General features: G+C 30.9%; 1 protein-coding gene across 1 annotated transcript; it reads right to left on the reverse strand.

Moving 5' to 3' along the window:
• Positions 1 to 854: 854 nt before the first annotated feature.
• Positions 855 to 17,670, reverse strand: LOC134723743 (sodium- and chloride-dependent glycine transporter 2-like). Its single transcript, XM_063587287.1, has 14 exons — positions 17,573 to 17,670; positions 16,666 to 16,816; positions 16,092 to 16,223; positions 13,200 to 13,533; positions 11,996 to 12,128; positions 10,852 to 10,986; positions 10,193 to 10,296; positions 9,189 to 9,313; positions 8,253 to 8,365; positions 7,025 to 7,156; positions 5,790 to 5,889; positions 5,298 to 5,398; positions 4,347 to 4,514; positions 855 to 2,969 (listed from the first exon to the last, which is right to left on the reverse strand). Exons 2-14 carry the CDS (start codon positions 16,802 to 16,804, stop codon positions 2,880 to 2,882), a joined length of 1,806 nt encoding a protein of 601 aa, XP_063443357.1. The 5' UTR covers positions 16,805 to 16,816; positions 17,573 to 17,670; the 3' UTR covers positions 855 to 2,879.
• Positions 17,671 to 18,985: the final 1,315 nt, after the last annotated feature.

Raw genomic sequence — 18,985 nt, forward strand, 5'->3', positions numbered from 1 at the left:
AGGAATGAGTGACAAAGAGGAAAATTTGAAGACAGATGACGAGGACTATAATAACAAAAGCAGTGCCAGTGGATATCACCCATTGAATGATGGTGGCACTGACAATAGGCTCTACTACTGTTATTATTATTGAAAATAGTTACCAAAAGTCATACACTGAATGATACGGACAAAAACAACATTCTCTAGTATTGCTAATTTTACTTAGTTTAAATGCATGGATTCAAAATGAGATTTTTTTGTATTAAAATTATCATTTTGTCTTTCAATTTTTTTCTGATTTTATTTCTTACTCTTTTTTTTTGTGAAATATGGTTTGTTTCTTTGTCACTCTTTTTTTAGGTAAATTTAAGGAAATTGTTAACCAGTTCATGCCTTTAGGTAAGGAAAACGTTTGTAACGATCATTCTGGTAACAAAATTGAGAGAGTTATTATTTGGCAATGAAGAACAAAAGCAGAAATGAAAATCCTTCTTTGATATCGACATTTTACAGATAATATCATTTAGTTTTGTTAAAATTCTAAAATTTTAAAATCTGATCGAAAAATAATTTATCTAATATTAGATGAGCATTTTTTTAAAGTCTTTATCCATGTTAAATTCAGATTTAAGGTCATAGTACCCATACTGTACCGCGGACCCATTTTACAAGGGACTTAATAGTCAAATTGCACAATATATCTTATTATACACAAAACGTTTACAATTGAAATATCGCAAATATGAGCAAATAGATATATGTGACATGTTACGAGCATCTTTATCTTAACAAAGTAAGCATTGAAAAATGAAAAAAAATGTTCAAGATTCTTTATTTCTTAAACACCATAAAGATACAATGGTACAAAGAAGTTCATCAAAAGTCATATAACATGACACAAACACACATGACAAGATGAGATGAAAATATCAAATAATACATAATAAACAGTATAGTAAAGAAGAGTGGTGATTAACCAGGAAGACTCACTTGAAAAGTTATAACCCTGATAAATTTGCACAGCTTTTTCAACTTATTTTAATTTTTTAACTGAAATAGTTTTTCAAATTTTAGTATGTTACATCTGTGCAAGAAAAAAGTATCCAAATATTGTGCTCGAAAATTTGCCAAAGAACTACACTGCAAAGTGTAATGAAATTCATCACCAATCTCGTCACAATGACATAAGTTACAATATCGAAGAAATATAGCAAAACATCTCTTGTTCAATTGTTAAGGGTGTGAATTTAAGCATGGATGCAATTTGGAAATTCCTCATTACAGACTTATGGATCGGTTGGAGGATGGTTCAAACCTTATTTTATATGATAAGATATGGATTTAATATGAAATTGTTGGATCTTTTAGTAATTAAGAATACTTAAAACAAATTAAACACATAATGGAAACCTCTCGCTGTCTGGATCATAAATCAACGAAGCTAAAAAAAACAACAAACACAACGTCAAAATAGGTACAATTTGGCACACTCACTCAAGATATCCAAAATATAACAATATTGATAAGGTATCAAAACACCTAAACAAGCGGAACATCCCCGATCATATCATTATCTCAGTAAAGAATGTTTATTTACTAGTAATACATAACGTTCTGAAATAGTTCGTTTTATAACAAACAAACTTGAACTTAGGTGAATTCGGTTACTGTTGTTGTGTCTATTATGGTCAAATATTTCTTCATGTGTTTCGGTTCATGCTGTTGAATATATATATATATTTTAAAGTGTTCCAAATACAGGTATATCCCGAACAGTGGTTCCTAAACAAATATATATATACTAGTTCAGTGATAATGAACGCCATACTTAACTCCAAATTGTACACAAGAAACTAAAATTAAAAATAATACAAGACTAACAAAGGCCAGACTCCTGACTTGGGGTAGGCGCAAAAATGCGGAAGGGTTAAACATGTTTATGAGATCTCAACCCTCCCCCTATACCTCAAGCCAATGTAGAAAAGTAAACGCATAACAACGCACACATTAAAACTCATTTCAAGAGAAGTCTGAGTCCGATGTCAGAAGATGTAATAAAATAAGAAAATAAACAAAATGACAATAATACATAAATAACAACAGACATGCCAGCTCCAGACATCAATTAAACTGATTGAAAGATTATGCCTTCATTATATGAATATTAGGCGCAATCCTTCCCGTTAGGGTTTAGTATCAAGTAAAGTATATATGTATCTGATAAAATGAGAAAAATCTAATTAGAATATTACTGCCTTACTGTTATGATGCGTACAACATCATTTTAATATCAAATAATTAATTCATTACTTGATGAATAAATCACATGAAGAGAACAAATGATAAAGAATTCTTATAATGTTTTGATAATACATAACAATGATACATTATGAAGGCAATGAAACTCCAATAAGTATTCTTCATATTTCTCTGCATTTAGGCAACAACTAGTATATCAAATATTCTATTTTTCATTTCAAGATTCTTTTATACTCTTTAATACATTGAAAAAAATTAAAGGTTTTAGAATGAAATCAAGTTCTCTGTGCAATGCTTTTTATTTCAAGCTTTAAGTATTTCTGTAATATAAGGTGCGATATAATGTTCAGTGCATAAGAGACATAACATGCTACGTTTTGAATTTTGGAGACAATTTTTTATCAATTGTTCTAGAACAACATCAACACTGAACAATAAAAATCATCTTGAAATTAGAAGTAATACAGTTTTTGGTTTATCGATTATTAACTTGACATATATTTAACAAATAGAACTATACATTGACGTGCTTACATTTGGGTCTGCTTCAAAAAATGCACATCTTTTATCGTAAGTGAAATATTATAGACATAAAAATGGTTATGATATATTTAAATCGTATATTCAAGTTCTTTCTTCTAAAGAAGTGTAACTGAGTCACATGTGCTTTTGAACGCACCCAATTGTGGTCGCCAATTAGGGCTTGCCTTCATCTTTTCTTTTAATCTCTGGAATAAATCAAATGTATATGTTGATCAACAAATATAACATTATTCTTTTCATTTAAACAAAAGCTGATGATAAATCACCATAATTAATTAACTTAAAAAAATGGACGTCATGGTTTCATTTAATAGATTTGCGTATAACAAAAATGGTAATAGCTTCAATCTTTCATTTGGGTCATGTAAAATCTAAATACAAAAGATTCACACTTATTCAAAAAACAAATACATGGACATAGAAGATGATATTATCAAAACTTTTTGATTGACAGCATGCTTGTTGAGTTTGAAGGAATTATATCAATATTCAACAGACATTGTGCATTCAACACACGCTCCCCTTCCTACCATTTTGTTATGTACTTCATGAAGCAACATTCATTCACAACTTTCTTAAGGAAACACACAAAATATTTCACCTCAGATATACTGATGATGTTCTGTCACTTGATCAAAAATTTCAAAGAATTCTTACATCTGATACATTCCAGTGTTTGAAACAATTATTTCAACACTCAAATTGTAAAATTTCCTTCTCGACAGTAACATTCTCTCTTCCAAAAACTTTACACAATCCTGGAGAACATGATTTTTGTTCATCTATTGTACGGTCATACGGTGACTTATAATTGTTAATTTCTGTCTCATTTGGTCTCTTGTGGAGATATGTCTCATTGGTAAGCATACCGCATCTTCTTTTTTGTATATTTAACTAGTAACTGCTATTAATCTTAAAAGATTGTGTATCAGTTAAAGTGAGGTGAATGATATAAAAGTGAAATTCAAACTCATAAGTCAGTAAAGCTCGAATAAAAAAAAAGTTTACTAGTATATAGTTCGAAGTGGAAGAGCATTAGGGACACTTATATGTTAAATACGTGTTCTATTTATATCTGTAGATACCCGAATAGTGGTCAGATCTGTAATATCACCGACTATGTTTTATTCCAGATTATAAAATTTTGATTGAGCATGCATGGATATGCATAGCGGGTGCATTTATAGAAGGATACGCTTATCCTGTCAACGGACTGGCATTGTTCCTTCTGGAGTTCATGCAATTTCCAAGCTTTTTTGTTTAATCTCAATTCGATATCGATTTACGAGATTCTTTAATTTAGCTTGGTAACATGTTTGTGATAGCATTTAGAGCATCCTACATAACTTAGAAAATAATGTAACAAGAATTAATTTTGATTCTGATGAATAGTTGAATCTGTGTTGTAATGAAATAGTACGTTGCAAACACATTTTTTTATCTGTCTCGAAATTTTCTACCAAGATATCCCTCACCATAACACCAATTATTGAATTACCATATTTTATAAAACTATCAACGATTAGTCTATCTTGACACAACATCAAAGCCTATCGTGTTACCTGTTTTAGTGTGCCCTCTGACCGCCATAATGACATGGCAAAACACACTGGTATAGGTATCAAGGATATTAGTCCTATTATCCAGCCAGTGCCAACAGCCCATGATGGGTAAATGTATTCCTTATATGATACAGGAGTGACAGTAAGTATATTAAATGCTAACATCAGCTGAAATCAATCAAAGTATGCAATAATCTGACCTCATGTAGACACATCTGTTAATTTACTACTGACGCTTAAAACACTAATAACTGCCAAAAGGTTTCATGGAGTCAAAAGAAACATTTAATTTTAATTCTGCAATATGATGAAAAGCCAGTAGATAACAGTAGGCTTTGTGACATCAGAGGAACGAAACTTATAGTATATCAAGCCTAAATCTTTTGCTGTCTAAGTATAATTAACTATTTCAAGTATATATATATTATTTTTGCAATGTTGTCGTTCTTTTTGCGACAATGCAAGAAATTCAGTGCTTTTTTTATTACATCCTGTTTCATCTTTTTCGCGAATCAGGTATGATGCTGATAACGACTTGGAGTATAATTCCACAAACGAGTAAAGAGATACTGTGTTAAAGTTATATATTAAATGAACGTCGTATTTTTCAAATTGTCATACAACTAAATGTATATATATGTTTGTAATTATCATGTATTAGAAATAATATACCGTTGCTAAGAATAAATACGCAAGACATATATGGTATTAGCATGGAAAATGTTCAACAAAGCCACTAGCATCTTTAGGACCTGTTTAATGTGAAAATAACTAAAACCAGGTCGCTTCAATCAAATAAATAAAGTGCTTCTTCTTTGCTTTAATGTATTTTGCAATAAACGCCTTTTTAAAATAACAAAAGCTTTTTCGCAGTATGTTAATAAGGTGAGTGCTTTATAATTGGTCTTTTGGACATCCCCACTGACAATCAAAAGTTAAAATAGCACTTACCACTAGCAAACAGGGCGTAATATATTTCCAACAAATACTCCACATCATACAGGGTTTGTATCCTATCATCATTTCAATATCCGTGTAAAATCGATCAACACCTGGTAATTTAAGCGTAGTATTAGACTTATTTTTACAGATTTTTGAATAGCATTATTCATTTGCCAAATTAGGATTGAAGACACCCGATGATATCACACAAATCATTTGGCAAGTTTTGTAGTTTTTGCGATTTCCAAAATTTTCAAGAAAGGAAAGTGTCTTAATATACATACTGATCGTCAAAAAAAATGTTTTGTTTACACTCCAAACTACTAAATTTGGATTATCAGACTGAAGGCGTAAACGTTGTAAACTTTCAGACACCGCAACTTGAATTCTTACATGTATTCCTACATCAGTCTGCTAATATATAGTTTCTAACTTTTGATATGAAATAATAAATATAATTGGTAGGAGATAATAAATGAATATGAGTAAAGTTTTACCAACCATATATCCAACTAATGACAATACATTCTATCAAGGAAAATATCATTAGTGAAAGCAAAGCACAGTACCAGTCCATTATTTGAAAAACATATATCCCTCCCTGCAAATGAAAGAAAACAAGAAAATGTAGCTGCTTGAGATAGAAATCGACCATATGCAAATGATTATCAATATATCTGTTAAAGACGGACGAAACATACTTGAGGCACATTTAAACTCATAAATCGAAATTAAACTGACAACGCCATTGCAGATACTGCTCCAAATGTGGCCTCCGTCATATTAATTTTTCCGGGTTGGCAAATCTATATGCAAAGTCTGTAATTGTTGGAAAAACTAGTAGATATAAGAATCACACATAACTGACCACAATGTTTTTTTTATTTTGTAATTAACTGTTCCACAATCAATCAAATTCCAATACATGTACACGTTTACGTAAGTTGGATTTTCAATCTGATGCAGCTCCTTTAACCTAGAAAAATCTAAATGATATATCTTTATTAAAATACTGAATGGCGTTCAAACAACAACTTTTCTTTTTCTTTCATCAATTTCATATATGATAACACGTATTTCACCTTTAATTTTCATTACTAGCACTGTATAGTATATTAAATTGCTTTTAAAAACGATGCCTTAAAATGTTTTCTTATGATCAAACTTTCAATCTTACGACAGTATGAAGATACCAAACGGAGCGTTTAAAACTTATATGTAGAAGAAAGACGTTCATATGCTGGGTCAGACGACTAAAAGGCGAATAGAGATGTTTCCACAATATCTGAATATCATAAACGTCTATGATGTATGTGCAATGACGGGGTATAATCATATTAGCTTTAAATGAAACATACAGTCATACTATTACCTATACGGCACGTTTCTGAAACAGCTTTTTTTTTATATTATTAATGATGCCAACTTCTGATTAATTCGATTGAATATAATCTGGTATTTGATTCCAAGTTTGAAAATGTTTCTCGAAATTTCGTTAAAAAAGCCGTGTAATCTAACTTTCAATACTTTTTTTGTTGAAACACAAAATATGTTTTTTTCTTCCAAAAATTGCAATATAAACGCATGTGTCAAGAATAAATCACTTATTGAAGTTAAATTTCGAACTTTGAAAATAAATCTTAACAAAGAGAAAATAACCATTTGTTGGTGTCAGCAATTTATACATATGTTTCTCATAATTGGAAGCTCCTTATAGAGCTTAATATTCAACCTACCTGCATAACAAGTGGAATACCAAGAATAAATTTCAATAAGCACAGCAAAGCAGACAGTGTTTTCTTTCGATGTCTCAGAGATTTTGGGAATTCGTCAATCAGGGAGGCATTTATAGTTTCAACAAAACCAAACTGTAATAACCGTACATGATAATTTACATTATGAAACAAACATCATGTTATTCTCTTATCATATTTAAACGATTTAGAGCCTAAACAGTTTAACGACACATGCTGTTTATTGAAACCCGTTTGTTGGCAATATCTTTTGATCATATGTGAAAGTTAATTGCTTTTAATTACGTGTACCCAACGTATTCTCTTATTCATTCTGAATACCGTTGTTTCTTTTAATTTCCTTTAATAGAATATTTTCATTACTATTTTCAGTGTTTTTCATAATATGGGTAATTTTTCCTGTCTTTACTATTTACTTTGCTGAGCATGCTTAGAATGGTTAGATGTATCATCATACTACTTTAGAAAAAAAAAAAGATAAATCAATCAATTATACTTTGACGCTACCGACCACTTATGGTATGCCTGATTTAAGTATTGGGCAAACTGGTGGTTTTAGATCAACGAATGTGAAGACACATCATACAGTATAGCTTGATCAAATGAACGTTGATACCAAAATTAAATGTGAACGGATTTATTATTTTAACATAAGTTATGGAAATTTTACGTATCTTTTATTTCCCAGTTTTATATTACTTCTAACATTTCTCAGTTTTACATATTCTGACTGTTCAATGATTCGGTTTATGAATTTCTGATGAAGGTTCATCCAGAAAACTGCTTCGGAAGCATTATGTTTATGAAGTGTTATTTTCAATTCCTGAGGTCATTATGTGTAAGTATTTGGCAAAAAAGAAGATGATAAGTGTAGATTTGGATAAAGCATCCAACGATAAAACATGAAAAGCATATAAATCTGATGACAAATATTCGGACGCTCTAATATACAATTCCTTGCGTCAATTTAAAGAACATTGCATATAAGACCCGTTATATATAAGAAACTTTAAGCAGTTAATAAACATCAAGTTTAATTCGATGAATATGAATACTTGTCACATAATGTAGCATGCACCAAAGAAGGTTATTAACACATTTGAGAAAACTCTGAAATTGTCTAGAGAAAAGAGTGACGGAGACTTATGGACGGGAGATAGGGACAAACAGTTTACAATTCAAGTAATTCAAAAGTCTTATAGTTCAATACCTGTGAATCTATTGCCACTGTGAGCAACATTAGATAGAATAAAACAGCCCATAATGGAGACAGAGGTAATCTTGAAATAGCTTCTGGATACGTCACGAATGTTAATCCTGGTCCTATAATAAAATAAAAAATACTCGTGTAATCCACCAATGCAACAAGTGTGTTACGATACTACTCCACTATCGACAGTTTAATTCTGATATTTAAAGCGCGATACTTGTTGAGCTTTCAAATGATTCAAATTTAACTGTTGAGAATAATACACGGTTGGAATCTGATTCCCTAATAATTTGTGTCCTTTCTTTTCAATGATTTGCAGAAAGATGTGTTCTTTTTATATTATATGACATCATCAGGCATGGTCGCCTATTTCATAACGTCACAATAGGAACATTAAGGGGAAAAACAATAAAGAATTGTCATCATAATTAAATTTCGGCCAATAATAGATTAGAATATTATATACGGTAACAATTTAACCTGCACTAGTTGAAGCTCATTTCGATACTGTATAACTCTTCAAATTATGCTAATATATTTGAAAATCCAAACCAAAAACAAACGTTGATGAGATGATAACACCAACATTTTGGATCATAAATGAATTTCAAATACTTCGTTAAATATTTAAATAAAAACAAATCAAAGTAGCATATTCAATATATAAATATCAAGGGATACAACATCATTCTATATAGATCACCCTCAGTTTTTGGTGGGATTCGTGTTGCTTATTTTTTTATTTTCTTTGCTGTGTTTTATTTACTCTTATTGGTCTGTTTGTGTTTTTATTTTTTAGCCATGGCGTTGTCAGTTTATTTCGATGCTGGTGTTGAACTGTCCTTCGGGTATCTTTCGCCCCCTCCCCTCAACTATATATAAATGTATATAATGTAAATGTGTTAAGTGTTTTCTTTGTAAAATTAACTTTGATACCTTGTGTTACAACTTTTTCCACTGAGACTCCCTTTTCATGTGCCATGAAACCCAGGACAGAAAAAGTAACAAAACCAGCAAATAAACTTGTGCCTGAATTCATTAAAGGAACAATAAGGGAATCTCTGCAATGAAAACAGATTATTTAATGATTGTAATGAATAATGCATAGCAGAACAATTGCCTAAAATATATATCTGCTTGACAGTCTATGCATAATCATACCGTTGTTTTATTACACTTACCTTTGTCATGCGGACTTTTAAGTTACAGATAAAGCAGTATGAGTGCTTTCGAAGGCCTTGACGTAAGTTATCACACAAATAAAATCTCCTGGTAATATAATCGGTTTATTATCTATATACATATAATTTTAATTTTGGATGTAACGATTCTTCTGATTGGCTGACGTAATTTTGTTATGAGCCCATAGACATAATTTAGTCATGTGACCGTGACGTCATCAACGTTTTTTCATGGTTTTCTACGGTTTAAAAAGGAATTTAGAATTAAATTATAAGTAATTTGGTGCACACTGTTAAATAACCCGCTACGCGCGTTATTCGGTGTGCACCATATTTTTTATGTTATTTCTTCATAGACAGAAAAAAATATTACAGTCATTCCTTAAGTGTTATTGAAATGAAAGGTTATAAAATGAAAGTATGTTGTACATAAGGATATTGTATTATTTTTAACTTTGTAAACAACAATCTTCAAGAAGGGTTCCACATCATAACTCAGGTGTAGTTAATCTTCGAATTGTTTATTGGTCATTTTGCTTAATTCTTATTCGTATAACGAGTTCTCAACTTTTATTATGTCAAAAACTAATGAGTATGTGTATCTGCTACTAGTAGAAGTTTAAAATAAGGCATAATAAAAATATAAGAATACGTTGTTTTTTTTTAATAATAAAAATAATAAAATACACTTTTTACGTAATTTATTAAAAGTGTGTTAAGTTGGTGTTTTTTTTAAGTTTCTTATATCAATTTGTTTACCGGTATATGTTATGATGAAACTTATTAAAGCTGGCATAGGTTATCATTGTTCCCCAACCAACTCCCGATGTAAAAAAAATCTGTAAAGCTGCTTCTCCCCAAAGCTGTAAAAAAAAGTGCGTTCGTTAATTCGTATGTTAAAACCATAATATGGACTGATTAACACAACAGTGGTATGTTGCTAAAAGAGTAATCCACATTCGAACGTACCCTGACACCATGTGATGACAATGGAGATCATTCAACTCAACTATTTTTTGCTAGGATTCACACTCAATAAGAATGTCCATGTAGCATGTGTAGGTTGTTTTAGAATAATTATGCGGTATGATTTCTGGATAAAGATTCATCACGATTGCAACATCTCCGAATGAGACTTATTTCCGAATTGTTAATGACCATGATCAACATGATAGGTGTCACAAGTGGAGCAAGATCTGCTTATTTTTACTCTACCCTAATGTTTGTTTAGTCCTCATTCTTAGGTTTTTCATATATTTTGAATGATGGACTAAACAAACATTTTTACATTCTTCATTTAAACAAAACCAGAAAATCCGGTCACCTTTGTATGCACATTAGTAGTACAACCCTAATAAAGTAGTTTGTAGAAAAATGTTACTTTATATAGTGCGGATATATAATAATACATTACTCACTTGTGTTGAAAGTAATTTGTCCCATTTTGGAATCAAATAAAATTTCAGTCCTTCAGATGCTCCAGGTAGCATTACTGCCCTTATCAACAGAACCAACAGAATTATATATGGAAATGTAACAGTCACATACACAACCTGGAAGTAAAGGGTTGTTGATACTGAAAACAACAGCTGATATATTAACAGAAATATGTTTAAAGAATATAAATAAAATTGTATTATACTACTTACGTGCTGAGAGGAATGTTATAACCACGCTGTTGTGATGAATATATGCAATCACTAGGTCTATTAATCGTCTGTTGGACGTTTCTTACCAAAGTATATCACCTGTAGAGTAGCATTTTAGATGATATAGAATTGGTACGGTCATGTCTGTAACTAGTCTTTCCTCTATCTTTAAAAAAATTCGAAAAACGTTTTTCGTTAGCATTACTTAAAGTGAGCAAAACAATTTTGGATTCTATTTGGTTTCAAGAGACACGCATATGCACACATAGTTTTGTACACGAATAAAATAGGTTAGAATGGAAATGGGGAATGTGTCACAGCCGATCCTACCCTTACCACAGTAATGAATACTTAAAAGGCGATTACACATTATTCTTCAACTTTAGTTTATATGTGTATGAAATATACATATCGCATTGATTTAGTTCATTTTGGTAATTTTGATTTTATATGTCTTAACATAATGAATTAGATGGGGAGAATTTTCTATTCTTATGCAATGATTATACTTATGAGTGTTTACTGTCAATAAAACAATACTAGAAAAAATTTATTGTGAAGGCACAGAGTCTTCCGAATATTCACAGTAAAAATAATTTGGAGAAAACTCAGTTACTTAGTAAAATCGCAATCTTCTAACGGATACAGTCTAATTGATTGTATTTTTGAATCTGTTATAACTGCCGAAAGTATCAGGTTTTTTTTCTCTTGTTAGTTTCATGCAAAGATAATTCGATATAATAGACAGCCATTTTTAGGATTTCAGTTTTTTTTAGTCTGAGCGGTAGTTAAAAATTGAGATATAAGTAATATGAACCCAACTATGTGATTATTCATGTGCAATTAACGTTGCTTTGATATGTACCATGCATAAAAGTAAATAAAATTAACTTTGAATAATAAGTCTGCATACCTTCCCAGAAACTTTTATGCCATTACAAACGCAGATAAAAGTAAATAACCAAGCAATAGCTAGACATATCAACAAGCCGAGGTGAATATGTCCCATGTTGTCTATACCGGACGATATTTGGAGTACGTTGTATCTGGATTAAAAATAAAACATCAAATTAAATAAGTCCATAGAACTTTTCTACTGACTTGGTACCTTAGAGAAGATGAAAGTTAGGCACTATGACAAACTACTAGTATACTAACTGAAATTCGTTGGTAAACAGGCGCATTTCAGTGTTGATGTCTTTTGAAAACAGTGTTTTGTGTCATTTTGAGTCAAAGATATTGTTTATTCTAAATGACGATTGCTTGATAAGACTTTATAAAATTGAGAATGGAAATGGGGAATGTGCCAAAGAGACAACAACCCGACCGTAAAAAAAAACAACAGCAGATGTGTTATTTATGCATATTATAATTTTAGCTTTTTTCCGAAAATCAGTTACAAGGTGGTGATTATCTAACTTTAAGGAAAATGTATTAATAATCTTGAAAAAGTATTAACTTTGTAGGTTTCTTTCTCATAACAACAATTCAATATATATGTTGTAAAGTTTTAAATATTGGGTTTTTAACGTTCCCTTTTAAGGCAAATTCAGAAAAAAAACACTTCGGAAAAACGCAAATAATCAAATTATCCTTTTCTTAGGAGGTAAAATATAATTTTTCTATCAAGTGCTTTTAATTTGTAATTTGATATTTCTGTTTGCACAATGTTGAATATAAATTAATATATTTCGATCATATGTGTTATGGCTATCTTGCTCTGTAGATTAAATACAACTATTTTTCAATCGAATATTATATATACACTTAGTAGATTAGTTGTTGTCTGTGAAATTCAACGTTAAATTCATGGTTTGTAGATGAAAACATATTTCGTACTGAACATGTGACATTGTTTGACTTGAGTATTGACCGCATCACATACTAACAAGCTATATTTTGAGTACCAAACATTTGATCATTTTTGGTTTTCACTATATCATTCATTTATCGTTTTTATTTAAAGAAAACCGCATATTTGATCCGACGATACTGCCATTTTTTTCGAACTGAAGAGATAATATTTTTGAATAAATTTTGGTAATATCCCTCTCGAACTATATGCGCTTATTTATTTCTATTGATTAGATATATTTTATAAAAATAAATATAAATACCTCCAAAATTCTTCGCTCGCTGTAAGTTTTTCCTCTAAAGTTGTTTGATTTGATAACAAATGCGAACCTGTTATGTTGTCATACGGGTTTGAATAGGATATCGTTACATTTGATAAACCATATAGATTACTGAAGTTGTTTGCCGTCTCATTCCCAAACGTTAAATTAGATCCACCTAAAGCATAACATTGCTTAGTATTCCAATGGTTGTTACATGTACTCCACGGAAGAACGGATGTGAATGAATTATAAAGATAGTACAGTATCCATGCCATCGTTACATTGAAGTAGACCGATATGATAACAGTTAGGATAACCATTCCATAGCCGGTACCTAAAATTATTCAATAAAAAATAAATATTATATGTTCCATTCAGTAAGATTGTATACGAAAATATTAAGTAGCAGTTATGATTTCAATTTTGCACCTGAAATATTTAATAGTATTCCAAAGATACGAAAGGGACAATAGAAAATCATACCACTAACAAAAACAGGAAATACAGGACAACAAAAAAGACAAGCGACAATTTACAAAGACTAAACGATAAATTGGAGATTATGTAAACCAAAAAAAAAAAAATAGCATGTAAGAAACCGAGAGTTAGCTCATGTGCTTTTGAATTGCAAACAAAAACTAATGTTCATTTTCACGGTCCACGATGCAAGAAATACAGATAATACTTAAGTTTCTCTTAAATAAACGTCCTCATAGATATTTATTACATAAATCTTAGACGAACCAATACCTGTCCAATAACTTTAGAATACACAACGAAACATAATGAAACAAATCAATGTATTCGATTGTATATTAATAATTGTTTAATAAAAAGAAAGGCGAAGGATACAAAAGAGACATTCAAACGCAAAAGACGAAAAATATACTAAAAACGCCATGGCTAAAAAAGAAAAAAATACAGACAAACAACAGTGCACAGAACACAACGACTGACACGAGCTCCACCAAATAATGGGGGTGACATTATGTGCTCCAGAAGGGTTAGCAGATGTGTTATGTGTAGTTTGCGGAAACTGTCTTACACCACGGTTAGTACATGTTTAAATTACAATTACACTTACAGTTAGCATATTAGTCTTGGGTCGTTTCTAAGTGTAAATATAAACCGTCGGTTCAAAACAAGGACTAACTTCAAACATGTGTTTCTGTAGTTTAACAACGGGATTTGAAAGATAGAAGCATATATATATACCGTATTGACAGCTTAAGGTGGAAACAGGACAACTCGGACCAAAAGTAAATCGGACTAAGACAACTCGGGCCAATTTAAATACAACTCGAACCTATTTGATAGACAGCTCAGACTAGTTTGAAATACAACAAGGAACAGTTTGACTCTTCATGGATTTTATGTCTAATATGATTTTTTTGTAGATTATTTTCTTTCTCGTTTAAAGTTAATAAAAGTAACTTAAGTTGCATTCAACATATACATATATTACATTTTGATTTAAGTGAAGCGTTTAAATATTTTTAAAGAATTCAGGTTTTCTTTTTTTAAAGTACCCGGATGTATAATTTTCTTTAGAAATAAAGAAGTTCTATTATATCAAATAACACTATTAAAGTTATATCATTTTAGACAAAAATACGCTTTACTTGTATACATGTAGATATTTGAATGCGCATAAATATTACTACCAAAGATGAAAAAAACATACATCTTATCTACTTCAAGAAAGATACAACCGTCTTATTAATTGGAAGAAATTACAAGGTGGGTGACAAAAATTTTCGTTTGCAGTAGGGCTTGATACGGATAGTTTCTGGCCGGTAACGGAACACATGAACAGTATTTCCCAGATCACAGATATTGTCACTGCATATACACTACAGTTTTAATATTGAACTAACACAGGAAATGTAATGTTGAGTGCTGATTTCGTTGACATCAGCAATATATGAGCTCCGTCGGATATAAATCGACGTTTGCAAGTGAATATTAATATATACGTTATCTTATTTCGGCCATAAATAAAATCTCTATCAATAGTCTGTAACAGGTTTGAAACTTTGAGTTATTTTATGAACACTATAAAACAGACTAAAATCCATCTCTTATTTCGTATTTGAACATGTTTAATGATCCTAAAACCAATCAAAGTTGTATACATGTACATGCAAATCTGGACTTGCATATAGTCGATTTCTTTCCGACGCAGCTCATATGTTGATGACTAATATAAAACAATTTTAACTTTCGCGACTGAGCTTTTTTTGTTATGCAACAAAATATATCCGAAAAAATATTCAGTATTGACTACTCCATAAGAAAAACAGCAGAGGAGGTGTTAAAAATCAAATAGAGATATTACGCACTTTGGGTACAGGTTGAACACGCCATTCGAAAATTAAAGAAAATAACAACACACAAAGTTTTCTGCATGTGTGTTTCCTAAAACAAAACTTATTTACAAGATAAACGAAATATCAGTTCATTTCAATTAGAGCTATATATTTTTTGGTTTTGTAGAGGAAGTTTAATTGTTTTTTCAATGACAATTGTAAGTCTTAGTGTAATCCTAGGCAAAGAACTAATTTCCGCAAATGTCAACTAGTAACATCACTAAGTCACTTCCTGCTGTTTGATTTTCGCAAAACTGTAAACAACTTATTAACGCGAGCGGTTATTTTCTAGATTTTTGCGGATAATATATCAAGAAATTTTATATTTGCGTAATTGAATTGCCGCGAATTGGTCTTGAAAGGGCTAAACGCGGAATAAAGTATCCGCGAAATAAGTTGGTTTACAGTATTTTGTTGTCGTTTTTTATATGAGTCTCTTCTATCAATCTATCTATGTATGCATGATAGTAAACAATTCATGGCTTTGTAATATATATTCTAACAAAGAAAAATATGTTCTCACCTTTGAATAAAGGACTGATTTCCCATAATGAAATTGCGCTGCGACCGGAAAATTGTGCAACTGAAAACTCAATAAAATATATCGGCAAAGCTCCTATTATCATAAATATGAAATATGGTATGAGGAACGTACCTAGATTATAAAAAAAGAAAATGAAAGTTAAATTTATGTATTTTGGCACACCTTTTCGATTTTTAATGCTCTTCAAATTCGCATTTATAAAATTTAAAATGATCTTAAATACTGAAACTTTTCTACACCCCGCATAGCTTGGGTTAGTAACAGTTGGCACAACCTTTTATTTAAATTGTTTTGGTCTTCAATTTGTATTGGGTTTAGCTTTTTAACTTGAGTGCCACTGATGAGTCTTAATATTGAGACGAAACGCGCGTCTAGCTTACTAAATTAAAACCACGCTATATGTGATTGATCATAATTTAAATCATCATTTTTATATTATTTTATGTAGTTATTAATATTAAAGATACGTACTTTTGAAAATGTGGTAAAGTAAATAACACATTATTTAATAGACAGATATAATCAATCTGTTTCCACAAATAAGCTATATTACCTCCACCATTTTTGTAACAGAGGTATGGAAACCTCCAAATATTTCCAGGACCGATACAGTACCCAGCACAGGATAACAGGAATTCTAAGCGCCCAGACCAAGTTTCCCTACTTTCTGTTTGTTCTTTAGATTTTTCCATTTTGCAAGAGAACTTCGAACAGAAAAAACCAAATATTGTTACATTGAAAATATTTCATGTGAATGTAAGGTTGGTTTTTATTTTTTCATAAAAGAAGATATGAGAGCAGGTGTACATTTCGGAAACCTAATAAGTTAACATAAAAGAAATAAACATTTAATACATTCATTTAAAGGTACATGTTCATTTGAAAGATGTTTCTTGTTTGCAAAATAATCTTACGAAACATTAGATACAACAAACTACGTTTTTTTGGGGGTGGGCGAGTAATTTTAGATAAACCTATGTTTTGTTTGAATTTCATTTATGTATTTTTGTTATTGTGAAACAACTTTATTGGACGACAAAGCATTTTAATTTCTGTGTCATTTGGTCTTTTGTGGAGCGTTGTCTCATTAGCAATTATACCATATCTTCTTATTTTTATACAAAAAAAAAGGCACATACAATGACATGAAAGACCATCTAAAAAATGTATTATTGATATCAGCGCTTGTCTACACCCTAGGCGATATGCCGCTTGGTATAAGGTACAAACGAACATTCTTTCAACTGTCAAATGTTTGCTATCAACCAGATGCTCGGGTTCCTTTTCAAATGTGCGATATATCTGTAGCAAAATTCATTCAATAATTATGTATAAATGTGTTGCTGTCCGAAATGAATTAGTCGTGAAACATCCAGAATAAAATATTTTCATCCTCACTGTAGACCTGTATCAAAAAATACCTTATTATAAAACCATTTGGCAAAATTTGAAACAATTACCTTGACAGATGAATTCCAACACAAGCACAAGGAGTCATGCAGCTGAAACTATCAACCTGGATGGAGGCATTAAGAGAAATTGTAAATGGTACAAAAATCAATGTCACGGAACAAAACTTTATTCATTATTCATATTTACAAATGTAAAATGCTGATGTATAAAGAAAAACCACGATAACGTTTTATAATGCACTCATGTGTAGTTTATGTGATGAAAATGTGTCGGTAAACTAGTTAACAAAATATACAATATCTTAAACGATATATTGATCAGGTACGTGCCGAAGTGTTCTGATTAGATTGGTGAACAATTTAACACAAAATGGTTGTAAAAGCAGGCCATGCGAACACATTCGATCAGTACCACTTTTTATGCAGGTGTTGTGTTGTTTCATATCAGGAAAGATGTTGATAATTGAATTTCAAGACTCAAAATAACCAAGCAAGTTTGATTGAGTATGACAAAAAGACCCCTGTGAAAGTACTTTTATTCGTGGGGATCCAATTTCCGTGGTTTTCGTATATGACTTTATCCACGAATTTGAGTTCAAATGAAATAAAACAACCATGTTCAAGACATGGAAAGATCCCTATCGGTAGGTTTGACTACTGATATGATCTAGAGAATATATTAAATAACGCCATATCTAAGAATACTTCAAAAGCAGTCCTGGCATCAATAAAATAAACTGTATATCTTTTAATCTTTTAATTCTCATAAAAAAAAATATGTTTGATCGACGAAAGTCAGATTTCCGGTATTGATATGCTAGTATAATGATAAAGTGTTCTTTGTATATCTCCTACATATCTATAATACTATAATTACGAGGTCCAATTTGTCAGCCGTCATCACGTGAAAACGACGAATCAAAGAATTCAACTTTATATACAACTTATATAGTACAAAGGTGTAGATTAAAAATTACACCACTCCAGGCCCTTTTGTTTTCCACGTAATTAATATAGCCAATAATAAAGACGTTCCGGGTCGAGTCCGATACCGATACCAATAGTATAATCACCTGTTACTTATTACCTTATCTGTACGTTCCGCATCTGACAGGGGCACCACCAAACAGTGTATACAGGATTAATTATGCTATATACACGGGTCATAATCACAGGGTTGACACTACTAAATTGTCAAATTGTTACCTTTTGTAGTATTTTAATCAGTAAGACTTTCTAAGATAACGATACTAATACTAAAAATCTGGACTAAAAATAAGGCGTATAGGTACAGTGTTCAATTTTTTAGCGGGCATGAGTGACGTATTAAAAACAGCGAATCAAAGAATTCAACTTAATTTATAACTAATATAGGACAATGCTGTTGATTAAAAAATACTCCATTCCAGGACCTTTTGTTTTCCAAATAACTAGTATTTATCATGACCAATAATTGATAAG

Source organism: Mytilus trossulus, chromosome 6, assembly GCF_036588685.1.
Source record: "Mytilus trossulus isolate FHL-02 chromosome 6, PNRI_Mtr1.1.1.hap1, whole genome shotgun sequence".
Taxonomy (NCBI): Eukaryota; Metazoa; Mollusca; class Bivalvia; order Mytilida; family Mytilidae; genus Mytilus; species Mytilus trossulus.

What these genes read in the sequence shown, in the direction of transcription:
- LOC134723743 (XM_063587287.1), bottom strand. Translation starts at nt 16,804, where the DNA reads ATGGAAAAATCTAAAGAACAAACAGAAAGTAGGGAAACTTGGTCTGGG. An exon ending in CTGTTACAAAAATGGTGGAG is followed by an intron (nt 16,224 to 16,665) that starts GTAATATAGCTT and finishes TTTATAATCTAG; the next exon opens with GTACGTTCCTCATACCATAT. An exon ending in TGTCATTAGTTGGATATATG is followed by an intron (nt 5,399 to 5,789) that starts GTTGGTAAAACT and finishes TTAAATTACCAG; the next exon opens with GTGTTGATCGATTTTACACG.